Consider the following 13,550-nt stretch of genomic DNA (forward strand, 5'->3'; position numbering starts at 1 on the left):
CCAGGGAAGCCCAGGTGTAGAGGTTTTATACACAATTTTTGTTTTCTTTTTTACACTGTTTTCTAAATTTCCCCAGTGAACTTGTACAAATCCTTAAAATAGTACCTAATATATTCATTTATTTTAAGAACGAGAGCATCTAATGTGAAACCGCAGTGCCTGTCCACCCAACTCGCCTCCAGAGGCAACTCCTTTCAGCTCTTCTAGTATGCACTGCTCCAGGGGGTTTACATGTATTCACTCATTTAATCTTCTCAACTGTCCTATGAGGTGGAACTAGTATTATTTCCAATTTACACATAAGGATACTGAAGCACAGAGAAGTTAAATAACTTACCCAAGGTCACATAAGCTAGTAAATAGTGGAGCTGGGATTTGAACCCAAGTAATCTGGCTCCAGAGTTAAAGATTTTCTGCTGTTACTGAGGCCTTACCAAACTATAATGCATTACTTAACTCACATTTAAAAAGTCACTATTACCTAGCACATGGCAATAAAATCATTAAAAAAAAAAGTTGTTTTATTTACATTTGTATCTTATAAGCAACTGATTAACTTAAACTGAAACATGATAAATAAAAGTTTGCAGCTCTAATCATCACTTAAATACCCAATACATTTAAATTAAAATTAATGTGCTAATATTTCCTCTTTCCTGATTTATAGCAGCATATTTTCTTCCAAAGCTATCATATATATTTTTAAACACGTTATAGAAATTAGATGACTTAAAGGATATACAGAAAGAAAATAATCAAAAATAAGTTAATTCAGATGTACACAATCAGAAAAAGATACTGAAGTTAACGAATATGTGGCTTAAAAATCAATACAGCGTCCTTTTCGTTCCCAATCTCCATATCGGGTAGGTTCTGGGCCCCTGGGTCCACCTCTTTCTTTGGTAACAGGATTAACATCATCTGGAAATTCTGAAGAAAGACAGAGATGTAAAAAAAAGCAGTCAGTGGAGATGGGAAAAGCATTATGGTCAATTCTGCAGACGAGGTTGCAGAGCTGACAGTTAACAGGATGCATGCTACTGAAGAGGCTACTACTATGCAGTCCTTAAACAAACTCTCCCCAGAGAGCGGTTCCTCTCCCCAGTCTGAGAAATCACCTTAGCATCCAATCTTCATATCCAGTCTACTTTATTTCCGGCATTAGTGACAGAATTCTCAGAGGACTCTCAGGCCCTCATCTGAGGAGTGGCTGGGTTAGAACAGAAGGAAAGGGGTGCAGAGAATACAGAGTACAAATCCACAGGGTTTGGAAGGTTTTGAAACAAGATTACTTTGAAGATTACTTTGATTCAATGCCTTATTTTTCTTAACAGTGAAGTGGGGACAACAATCATACCTGCCTTACTATCTTGAGAAATAAAAAAAGAAATGCATGTAAAAGGTCTAGCACAGTGCCAGGTATATAAGAATGCTCAATTAATTTTAGCTATGAGTATTAATTTTCCTCATCATACGGTTTTGGCTTCAGCAACTGGTTCCCTGAAACTGCCATTTATGGGCATAAGAGCTGTTATTATTGTTAATAATAGTGTATGTCTGTTCATAATAGGAATATCTGTTTTGAGTCAGGCCCAATTCTGAGGACTTTATACATATTAATTCATTTAACCCTCATAATAATCCTTTGGGATAGGAACAATTACTGTTTCCTTTTTTTTTAAATTAATTTATTTATTTTGGCTGTGTTGGGTCTTCGTTTCTGTGCGAGGGCTTTCTCCAGTTGTGGCGAGCGGGGGCCACTCTTCATCGCGGTGCGCGGGCCTCTCACTGTCGTGGCCTCTCCATTGCAGAGCACAGGCTCCAGACGCGCAGGCTCAGTAGTTGTGGCTCACGGGCTTAGTTGCTCTGTGGCATGTGGGATCTTCCCAGACCAGGGCTCGAACCCGTGTCCCCTGCATTAGCAGGCAGATTCTCAACCACTGCGCCACCAGGGAAGCCCTTATTTCCATTTTATAGGTGAGGAAGATGAGACTAAGTGATGAAACTGAGTTTGAATTCACACATTCTGGCTGCAGTCTTGCTCTTAGCACATACACTGTACTGATCTGTACACAGGAAGATCAGGAGAGGAACCAGCTATTAGAAAGAATCCCAATTCTTAAACAATGTCTAATCACTCATTCATTTTCTTTGAAGTATAGGTGATTTACAATATTGTATTAGTTTCAGGTGTACAGCATAGTGATTCAGTTATTTTTACAGATTATACTCCAGTAAAAGTTATTACAAGATAAAGGCAATAATTCCCTGTGCTGTATATAATTGTTGCCTCTCCAATTTATACACAGTAGTTTGTATCTCTTAATCCCATACCCCTATCTTGGCACCCCCCTTCCCTCTCCCCACTGGGAACCACTAGTTAGTTTTCTATACTGTGAGTCTGTTACTGTTTTGCTATATACACTGTTTGTTTTATTTTTTAGGTTCCACATGTAAGTGATGAGTATTTGTCTTTCTCTGATTTTTTCACTAAGCATAATATTCTCGAGGTCCATCCACATGGTTGCAAATAGCAGATTTCATTCTTTTTAATGGCTGAGTAATATTCCATTTTGTGTGTGTTTGTGTGTGTGTGTGTATCTTCTTTATCCATTCATCTGTTGGTCACTTAAGTTGCTTCCATATCTTGGCTATTGTAAACAATGCTGCTATGAACGCTGGGGCGCACGTATCTCTTCAAATTAGTGTTTTCATTTTCTTTGGATATATACATAGTAGTGGAATTGCTGGGTCATATGGTAGTTCTATTTTCAGTTTTCTGAGGAACCTCCATAATGTTTTCTATATTAGACGCACCAATTTACACTCCCACCAACAGTGTAGGAGGGTTCCCTTTTCTCCACACCCTCTCTAGCATTTATTATTTGTTGACTTTTTGATGATGGCCATTCTGACCAGTCTGAGGTGGTACCCCATTGTGGTTCTGATTTGAAATTCTCTAATAATTAGTGATGTTGAGCATTTTTTCATGTGCCTGTTGGCCATCTGTATGTCTTCTTTGGAAAAATGTCTATTCAGGTCCTCTGCCCGTTTTCTGATTGGATTGTTTTTTTATATTGAGTTGTATGAGCTGTTTATATATTTTGGATATTAACCCTGTGTTGTCCGTATTGTTTGCAAATATTTTCTCTCATTCACAGGTTGTCTTTTCATTTTGTCCACGGTTCCTTAGCTGTGCAAAAGTTTTTAAGTTTAATTAGGTCCCATCTGTTTATTTCTTTTGCCTTAGGAGACAGATCCAAAAAAATATTGCTACAATTTATGTCAAAGAGTGTTCTGCCTATGTTCTCTTCTATGAGTTTTATGGCCTCAGGTCTTACATTTAGATATTTAGTCCATTGAGTTTATTTTTGTATATGGTGTGAGGAAATGTTCTAATCTCATTCTTTTACATGTAGCTGTCCAGTTTTCCCAGCACAGCTTTTTGAAGAGATTGTCTTCTTCCATTGTATATTCTTACCTCCTTTGTTGTAGATTAATTGACCAAAGGTTCATGGGTTTATTTCTGGGATCTCTATTCTGTTCCATTAATCTATGTGTATGTTTCTGTGCTGGTACCATGCTGTTTTGATTACTGTAGCTTTGTAGTATAGTCTGAAGTTTGGCGCTTGACACCTCCAGATTTGTTCTTTTTCCTCCAGATTGTTTTGGCAATTTGGGGCCTTTTGTGGTTCTATATGAATGTTAGGATTATTTGTTCTAGTTTTGTGAAAACTGTCATGAGTATTTTGATAGGGATTGCATTTAATCTGTACATTGCTTTTAGTATGGCCATTTTAACAATATTAATTCTTCCAATCCAAGAGCACAGGATTTCCTTCCATTTCTTTTATCATCTTCAATTTCCTTCATCATTGTCTCATAGTTTTCAGAGTATAGGTCTTTTACCTTTAAGTTTATTCCTAGGTATTGTATTCTTTTTGGTGTGATTTTAATGGGGATTGTTTTTTTTACTTTATCTTTCTGATAGTTCATTATTAGTGTATGTAAAGGAAACATTTCTGTATATTAATCTTGTATTCTGCAATTTTACAGAATTCATTTATTAGTGCTAATAGTTTTTTGGTGGAGACGTTAGGGTTTTCTATATGTAGTATCATGGATCTGCAAATAGTGACAGTTTTACTTCTTCCCTTCACATTTGCATACCTATTTATCTTCCTTGTCTGATTGCTGTGGCTAGAACTTCCAATACTATGTTAAATAGAAGGGGCAAAAAGTGGGCATCCCTGTCTTGTTCCTGAGTTAGAAGAAAGGCTTTCAACTTTTACTGTTGAATATGATGTTAGCTGTGGATTTGTCATAAATAGCCTTTATTATGTTGAGATATGTTCCCTCTATACCCACTTCGGTGAGAGTTTTATAATGAATGGATAATGAACGTTGTCAGATGGTTTTTCTGCATCTATTGAGATGATCACTTGGTTTTTATCCTTTCTTTTGTTAATGTGGTGTATCACATTAATTGATTTGCAAATACTGAACAATCTTTGTGTCCCTGGAATAAATCCAAATTGATCATCGTATATAATCCTTTTAATATATTTTTGGATTCAGTTTGCTAATATTCTGTTGAGGATTTTAGAATCTATATTCATCAATGATATTGACCTGTAATTTTCTTTTTCTGTAGTATATTTGTGTGGTTTTGGTATCAGGGTAATTATTGGTGGCCTTGTAAAATGAGTTTGAGAGTGTTCCGTCCTCTTCAATTTTTTGGAATAGTTTGAGATGGTTAGGTATTAGCTCTTTATATGTTTGGTAGAATTCTCCTTTGAAGCTGTCTGGTCCTGGACTTTTGTTTGCTGGGAGTTTTTAAATTACAGATTCAATTTTACTACTAGTGATCAGTCTGTTCAAGTTGTCTACTTCTTGATTCAGTCTTGACAGGTTGTATGTTTCCAGAAATTTATCCATTTCTTCTAGGTTGTCCAATTCATTGACATATAACTGTTAGTAGTGTTCTCTTATGATTTTTTGTATCTCTGTGGTTTTTGTTGTTACTTCTCTTTCATTTCTTATTTTATTTGGGTCTTCTCTCTTTTCTTCTTGGTGATCCTTGCTAAATGTTTACCAATTTTGTTCATCTTTTCAAAAAACCAGCTCTTGGTTTCATTGATCTTTTCTATTGTTTTGTTGATTTCTATTTTATTTCCCCTCTGATCTTTATTTCCTTCCTATCGCTGACTTTGGGCTTTGTTCTTCTTTTTCTAATCCTTTTAAGTGGCACGTTAGGTTGTTAATTTTTCTTTCTTGAGAAAGGCCTGTACTGCTATAAACTTGCTTCTTAGAACTACTTTTGCTGCACCCCATAGATTTTGGAGTGTTGCATTTCCATTTTCTTTGGTCTTGAGGTATTTTCTGATTTCCTCTTTGATTTCTTCATTCACCCATTGGTTTTTTAATAGCATGTTGTTTTAGTTCCCATTTTTCTTTCTGTAATTGATTTCTAGTTTCATACTGCTATGGTCAGAAAAAATGCTTGATATAATTTCTATCTTCTCACATTTTTGAGACTTGTTTTACGGCCTAGCATGTGATCTATCCTGGAGAATGTTCCATGTGCACTTGAATATAATGTATATTCTGCTGTTTTTGGATGTAATGTTCTGTACATATCTGTTAAGTCCAAGCGGTCTGTTGTGTCATTTAAGACCAGTGTTGCCTTATTGATTTTCTGTCTGGATGATTTGCCCATTAATGTAAGTGTGGTGTTAAAGTGCCCTACTATTATTGTGAATTTCTCCCTTTTTGTCTGTTAGTATTTGCTTTATATATTTAGGTGCTCCTGTATCAAGTATTTATGTTAATGATAACATCCTCTTCTTGTATTGATCCCTTTATCATTATATAATGCCCTTCTCTGTCTTCTGTTATAGTCTTTGTTTAAAGTCTACTTTATCTGATATGAGTATTGCTACCCCCACTTTCTTGTCATTTCTGTTTGCATGAAATAACATTTTCCATCCCCTCACTTTGTCTGTGTCTTTAGCTCTGAAGTGAGTCTCTTGTAGGCAGCAAATAGAAGGGCCTCATCACCCTATGTCTTTTGATTCGAATACTTAGTCCTTTGACATTTAAAGTAATTATTGACAGGTATGTACTTAATGCCATTTTATTATATGTTTCCTGGTTGTTTTTCTAGTTCTTTGTTCATTTCTTCTCTTGTGGTTTGATGATTTTCTTTAGTAGTATGCTTGTATTCTTTTTAGTTTTATCTACTGTAGTTTTGATTTGTGATTACCATGGGATTCATATATGTTGACGTTTAACTATATCTACTTGTTTTGAACTGATAGTCGTTTAAGTTCAGATGCATTTGAAAAGATCTACGTTTTTTACGCCCCTCCCCTACATTGTTTTTGATGTCATAGTTTAGATCTTCATGTTTATCTCTTAACTATTTATTGTAGTTATAGTTGCTTCTACGATTTTTTTTAAGTTCATCTCTTTCTTTTTAATTCCTTGCCAAATAGTCAGTAACAACCAACAGATATTATTAAGGTTCTGTTTTCCAGCCCTTCCCTTACAGCTACAAGTTCATTAGGTATGTGGGGTCTATGTCCCAGGTCACTGCAGGCCAACAGTTAACCAAATGCTTTTACAATTTTTTGTTTTTAATCTTTGTACTGGCTTATTTAAGTGGTTGATCCTCAGTCCTTACTATATATTTGCCTTTCCTATCAGGATTTCCCCTTTCCTACAGCTTACTTCTTTTCCACTCAGAGAAGTCCCTTCAACATTTCTTTTGGGGTAAGTTTAGTATTGATGAACTCTTAGCTTTTGCTTATCTGAGACGCCCTTTATCACTCCTTCTATTTTAACGATAATCTTGCTGAGTAGAGTACCCTAGGTTGCAGGTTTTCCCTTTCGGGACTTTGAATATATCATGCTGCTCCCTTCTGGCCTGTAAAGTTTCTGCAGAGAAATCAGGTGACAGACTTATAGGAATTCCCTTGTGTATGATGCTTTGTTTTTCTCTTGCTGCCTTCAGAATTCTAACTTTTGCCGTTTTAATTATGATATGTCTTGGTGACCCTAGGTTGCAGGTTTTCCCTTTCGGGACTTTGAATATATCATGCTGCTCCCTTCTGGCCTGTAAAGTTTCTGCAGAGAAATCAGGTGACAGACTTATAGGAATTCCCTTGTGTATGACGCTTTGTTTTTCTCTTGCTGCCTTCAGAATTCTAACTTTTGCCGTTTTAATTATGATACGTCTTGGTGTGCATCTGTTTGGGTTCATCTTGTTTGGACCCTCTTCCTGTACCTCGATATCTGTTCCTTTCTTCAGACTGTGGAAGTTTTCAGTCACAATTTCCTCAAATACATTTTCAATTCCCTTCTCTCTCTCTCTCCTCCTTCTGGGCCCCTTTTATGTTATCCCAGAGATCTCTTAGACTGTTTTCATTTTTTAAAACTGCCTTTCTTTTTGCTGTTCTGATGGGGTGATGTGCATTATTCTATCTTCCAGATCACTTATGTGTTCTTCTGTGTCACTTAGCCAGCTATTCATTCCTTCTAGTGTGTTTTTTACTTCAACTATTGAATTCTTTATTTCTGATTGGGTCTTTTTTATATTTTCTAGTTCCTTGTTAAAAACATTGCTGTGTAGACGTTATTTTTTTCCCTAATTCAGTTTACATTCTTATAACCAATGCTTTGAATTCTTTATCTAGTCAACTGTTTCATTAGTAGTTTTTTCAGGGGTTTTCTATGGCTCTTTCAATTGAGAGAAGTTCCTCTGCCTTTTCATTTTGCTTAACTTTTCCTGCCTCTGTGAATTTAGGTGAAAGTTACCTTGAAGGAGTGTTCTTATGTAGGAGTGTCCCTATACAGACTGCATGTGCCCAGTGCCTTTTGTGGGAGAACTGAATTTGACATGGATGCAAATCATGTCTTTCCTCAGTGTGTGCTGACAGCTATCTCCTTGGTAGGAGGTGGGCCTGCTGGTGGAGGGGCTAGAGCTGGAGGCGGGTGTGGGGCAGGACTTCCCCTCTGCTAGGTGGCTGTCACTGCCCTATCAGGGTGGGGTCTGATCCCAGGTTGCTGGAGCAGAAGCCCTGAGGGTCAGGCATGAGCCGGCTCTGTTCCCTTTAAGTGGGTCTCTTCCTCTCTCCTTGCCCCAGAGCAGGAAGTGCTGAAGTGAGTGGGGCCTATGTGGGCTCTCCGCTCATGTCAGCCTCAGACAGAGGTCTGAGCTGCCTCTGACCCACTGCCTGTTCAGGTGCACATATTTGCTTCCCATGCTCCACTCGGGTGCAGCCTCGGTACAAGCCCACCGTGACCCTCTCAGCTGGTCGCTGCCCCAGCCCGTCACCTCCACCTGGCAGTGCAGCCACACTGCAGAGCCGCGGGGGCCCGTGTGGACTCTCGGCGTGTGCCAGGAGCGAGCTGTGGCAGGCCGGCTGCCGTCAGAGGTCTGGGCTGCTTCTGCTGTGCCACTTGAGTAAGTGCCGGCAGTGGCTGCCGCTACCCCTCCAGGCTCCACCCTGGGACTGGGCCACCTCTGCGTCCCACGGCTGAGTCTTCTTCCTGGTAGTGGCTGCCCCAGAATGGAATGAGTGGGACCAGGGAGTTGGCTTGGCTTGGGGCTGGGGTGCACGATGAGGCAGCCGCAGGACTTGGCAGCTGCTGGAGCAGACCTCTCTCTGCACTGCCTTTGGGCCAAGGCTGCGTGCGCCCTCCTCACAAGCGGAGTCCAGGTGTCCCTCTGCCCTCCTGGTAGTCCCAGGTGCCCTCCAACCAGCCAAGGGGGCTCGTCTCCCCTGTGGAGGACGCCAGGACTAGGGCACCCAATCTGTGGTTCTCAGCACTCACTGCCCATGGTGGGTCTCCGCCACGTATTCTCCCTTTTCTTCTGAGTCCCCTCCCAGGGGCACAGCTCCTGACCTGATCACTTTTCTTCCCTTCCTACCCAATTATGTGTGGATATTTTTTTACAGTCTTGGTTGTACCAGGGTCCTTCTGCTAGTTTCCAGTGAAATTGTTCCATATGTAGATGTATTTTAATGTGTTCATGGGGGGAGGTGAGCTCCACATCCTCTTACTCCACCATTTTGATCAATCTCTCCAAACTGCGTCTCTTTAGAAAACTAAACGAACATCACCAAAATCATGTCGGCAAAAGAAAGCAGACACGGAATTTACCTTGAAAAACTTCAAACATTTATTCATTTCAAAATTCTATCTCCACTGTGAATAAACTGTCCCCACCCTCATCATTATTCTGTTTCTAAAGGCCTCCTTGCTTTGACTTCCTCTGAAAGCGTCTCTAGCGGAAGCTTTTCTTCTCCCATATCTCTGGGGCTCACTGGTGTCTCAGTCAGCTTGGGCTACCATAACAAAACACCAGAAACTGGGTGGTTTAGACAACAGAAATTAACCTTCTCACAGCTCTGGAGGCTGGGAGTCTGAGATCAGGGTGCCAGCATGGCTGGGCTCTGCTGAGGGCTCTTCCTGGCTGCAGACGGTCCCTTCTCATTGTGTCCTCACGTGGCAGGGAGAAAAAGACAGCAAGGCCTCTGCTGTCCCTTCTTATACGAGTACTAATTCCACCATGCGGCCCCACCCTCATGACCTCACTTAAACCTAATTATCTCCCAAAGGCCTTCAACTCCAAATACCATCACACTGGGGGTTAGGACTTCAACGTACGGACTTTAGGGGCACAATTCAACCCGCAGCAGGAGGGAAGAAGGAGAGGGTCAAGATGTCCCTGCTGCTCACTGCTGCTCCCAGCCTCTCGTTCTGCCACCGCACCTCTACAGCCCTTCCTCTTCTGAATTCCAAACTTCACCTCTCCAGTGCTTTTCTCCAGTCTCGTAAGAAACTCAAAGACTCTTCTATCGTCTTGGGCAGGTAGTTTCATTTCTCTTCCCATTGTCCTTAATATCAACATCCACATTAAGAACATCACATACTGGGGCCACAAATGTCCTCAATCCTCTTCCCTAGCAATCTTTATCTCCATTTCTGCCATCCATTTGGGTTTTATTATTTCTTGCATATGTTCCTTCTCCAAATCCCACACTCTTGAGCTCTCTTCTTTCTGACCACAACCTCCTATCCATCCCTCCATCGTCCTCTTCCTCATGTGTGTTTAACCAATCTTCACCCTCATTATATCCTGTAGTTTTCTAAAACGTTTTATTCCCACTACTTCAACCCTGAATCATGCTGAGTCTCATTCTAGACAAATGCAATATTTCTAATTCATCTCTGTTTTCTGACTCTCATGGCTCCAGCCTAACCTGCACAGAAAGCTGAATTAATATTTCTAAAACAGAATCCCACCTCCATACCATACTAAGGGAAAGAAGCCAGACACAAATGACTAGGTACTGTATGATTTAATTCAGTTAAAATCCTAAAAAATGGCAAAACTATAGTGACAGAGAAGAGATCAATGGTTGCCATGGGGATGTGAAAATGAGACTAAATATAAAGAGGCACCGCTTCCCTGGTGGCACAGTGGTTAAGAATCCGCCTGCCAAGGCAGGGGACACGGGTTCAAGCCCTGGTCCGGGAAGATCCCACATGCCACAGAGCAACTAAGCCCATGCGCCACAACTACTGAGCCTGCGCTCTAGAGCCCATGAGCCACAACTACTGAGCCCACGTGCCACAACTACTGAGGCTGCACGCCTAGAGCCCATGCTCCACAAGAAGAGAAACCACCGCAATGAGAAGCCTGCGCACCGCAACAAAGAGTAGCCCTTGCTCGCTGCAACTAGAGAAAGCCCGCACACAGCAATGAAGACCCAACCAGCCAAGAATGAACGAATGAATGAATGAATGAATAAATTAATTAATTTTAAAAAAGAGGCATGGGGAGTCTTTGAGAGATAGAACTGTGTTATACTTTGTGTTGGTTACATGACTGTACTCATTTGTTAAAATTCACTGAACTGTTCACTTAAAATGGGTGAATTTAAAAATGGGTAAATTTTATTACATGCAGATTATACTTTAAGAAAGCCCATTAAACAATCTCCACCTGAGAACTTTCAGTGTTTTCCTCACTGTACACTGCAAAAAGCCCATATACTTCAGGCCCTCTCAGATTTGAAATGAATCTACTTTTCTGGCCTTATTTTCCATTAATCCACTATACACACTTTACACACTGGCTAAGTCTTGCATGTGTCAAGTTCCCAGCCTCTTTCTTTCTGATCATTCCTTTCTCTCTTTTTTGGAAACATCTCCCCACAACTCCTTATCTACTCATTACAATTTCATTGATCCTTTAAACCCCAACTCAAATGTTCTCTCTTTTGTCTACCTCTCTCTAACCTCTTTCTGTGTATCTCGCACATCATTTACCACACAATGTCCTGTTCATAGTTATGCAGGCATTCCATTTTCCTTTCCTTACTCATCTTTGCGTCAAACAGGGTGCTTAGCTGCAAACAAGCATATCATCTTAGTAACAAAAACTACTCTCTGCAAAGGTAACCTATAATTTTTTTCTTAGAATAAAGTATGTAGTAGAGTCAGGGAGACTACATTAGAAGGAAGACAACAAGGAAGAATTACAGACTTGTTAGGAGACCAACAGAACTAGAGACAGCTTGAATTTAGGCTTTATTAATAGAATGGATAAAAGGAGATGAATTTGAGAGATGATAAGAAGGTAGAACCAACAAGACTTGGTTAGTGATTGGATCCAGGACACAGGAAGAGGCAGGAGTGAAGGATTATCCCCAGATTTCAAGCTTGGATGACTTGGTAGGTGGGGTAGACTGGGAATTCAGAAGGAAGAGGATTGGGGTAGGGCTGGTGGGAGGGAACAATGAGAAAAGGATGAGTTTAGTTTTAGATGTAATAATTTGAGATGTACCTGGAATATGCAAACAAAGATGTTGCAGTTGTAGATAGGAGCAGCTCAGGAGAGAGGTCTGACTAGAGGTATAAATGTGTGAATCATCAACACATACGTGGTATTTCAGATAATCTCAGGAAGATATGAGCTCTCCTAGGAATGCTTAGGGAGCTCAGGACAAAGGCTTGGCATATACATACATTTGAGAGTTGGGCAGATGCAGAGGAGCTTAAAAAAGAGCCAGGAAGAAATGATTGAAGAAATAGGATGAGAAACTGAAGAAAGCATAACCGAAACCAAAACAGAAGATTTCCAGAAGCAGTAGTTAATACTGTCAAAGCCTGTGGATAGCTCAGATAAAATGAGGATTGCAAAGCATCTGCTGGATTTGGTAATGTATCTTCAACAAAAACTTCAGTAACTTGAAAATTAAGATGGATGCCTAGCCTTGTGTCAGACAGATGATTACCTTTTGAAATATGCTTTCCTTTTTCTTTGTATTAAATATATATAATATTTATCATTTTAACCATTTATAAGTGTACAATTCAATGGCATTAAATATTCACAATGCTGTGTAACCATTACACTATACCCCAAACTTTTTCATCATCCCCAGTGTAAACTCTGTACCCATTAAATAAAAACTTTCCCTTTCCCCTTCCCTCTAGACCTTGATGACCTCTAATCTACCTTCTATCTCTATGAATTTGCCTCCTCTGGGTACCAGATATAGGTGGAATCATATAATGTTTGTCCTTCTGTGACTGTCTTATTTCACTAAGCATAATATTTCAAGGTCCATCCATGTTGTAGCATATATAAAAATGCCATTCCTTTTTATGACTGAATAGTACTTCACTGTGTGTACATATCACACTTTGTTTATCCATTCATCCATCAGTGGACATCTAAGTTGTTTCTATCTTTTGGTTACTGTGAATAAAGCATGGCTGTGCAAACATCTGTTCAAGTCTCTGTTTTCTCAATTATTTTGGATTTATACCTAGAAGTAGAATTGCTAGGTCACATGGTAGTTCTATATTTTACTTTTTGGGAAATTGCCAAACTGTTTTCCATAGCAGTTGCATCATTTTACATTCCCTCCAGAAACACGTGTGGTTCCAATTTCTCCATGTTGTCACCATCACTTGTTATTTTCCAGTTTTTCTTAAATTACAGACATTCGAGTTGGTGTGAAGTGGTGAGTCACCGTGGTTTTGATTTGTATTTCCTTAATGATTAGTGACATTAAGCATCTTTTCAAATACGTGTTGGTCGTTTGTATATCTTCTTTGAAGAAATGTCTGAGTCCTTTGCCCATTTTTGAATTGGGTTGTTTTCGTTGTTGTTGAATTGTAGGAGTTCTTTATGTATTCTGGATATTAATTCTTTTCAAATATATGATTTACAAATATTTTCCCCCATTCTGTAGGTTATTTTTCTGACTTTCTTGATAATGTTCTCAGATGAACAAAATTTCTTAATTTTGTTGATGTCTTATTTATCTATTTTTACATTTGTTGCTTGTGCTTTTGGTGTCATATGCATGAAATCATTGTCAAATCCACGGACATGAAGAGTCTGCCCAATTTCCTTCTAAGAGTTTTATAGTCTTCCCTCTTAAGTTTAGGTCTTTGACATATTTACAGTTAGTTTTCGAATATGGTGTAAGGTAAGGGGTCCAATTTCATTCTTTTACATGTGG

At 39.5% G+C, this 13,550-nt stretch overlaps 1 protein-coding gene across 1 annotated transcript in view; it reads right to left on the reverse strand.

The window, feature by feature from the left end:
• Positions 1-500: 500 nt before the first annotated feature.
• The window catches only part of SDHAF4 (succinate dehydrogenase complex assembly factor 4), a 33,874-nt gene continuing 20,824 nt past the window's right edge, over positions 501-13,550 (reverse strand). The window contains exon 3 of the mRNA XM_057528226.1: positions 501-930. Within this exon, the coding sequence (XP_057384209.1) occupies positions 821-930 (110 nt within the window). The 3' untranslated portion in view covers positions 501-820. The remainder of the gene's footprint in view (positions 931-13,550) is intronic.

The sequence above is a fragment of the Balaenoptera acutorostrata genome, chromosome 14 (assembly GCF_949987535.1).
Source record: "Balaenoptera acutorostrata chromosome 14, mBalAcu1.1, whole genome shotgun sequence".
Classification (NCBI taxonomy): Eukaryota; Metazoa; Chordata; class Mammalia; order Artiodactyla; family Balaenopteridae; genus Balaenoptera; species Balaenoptera acutorostrata.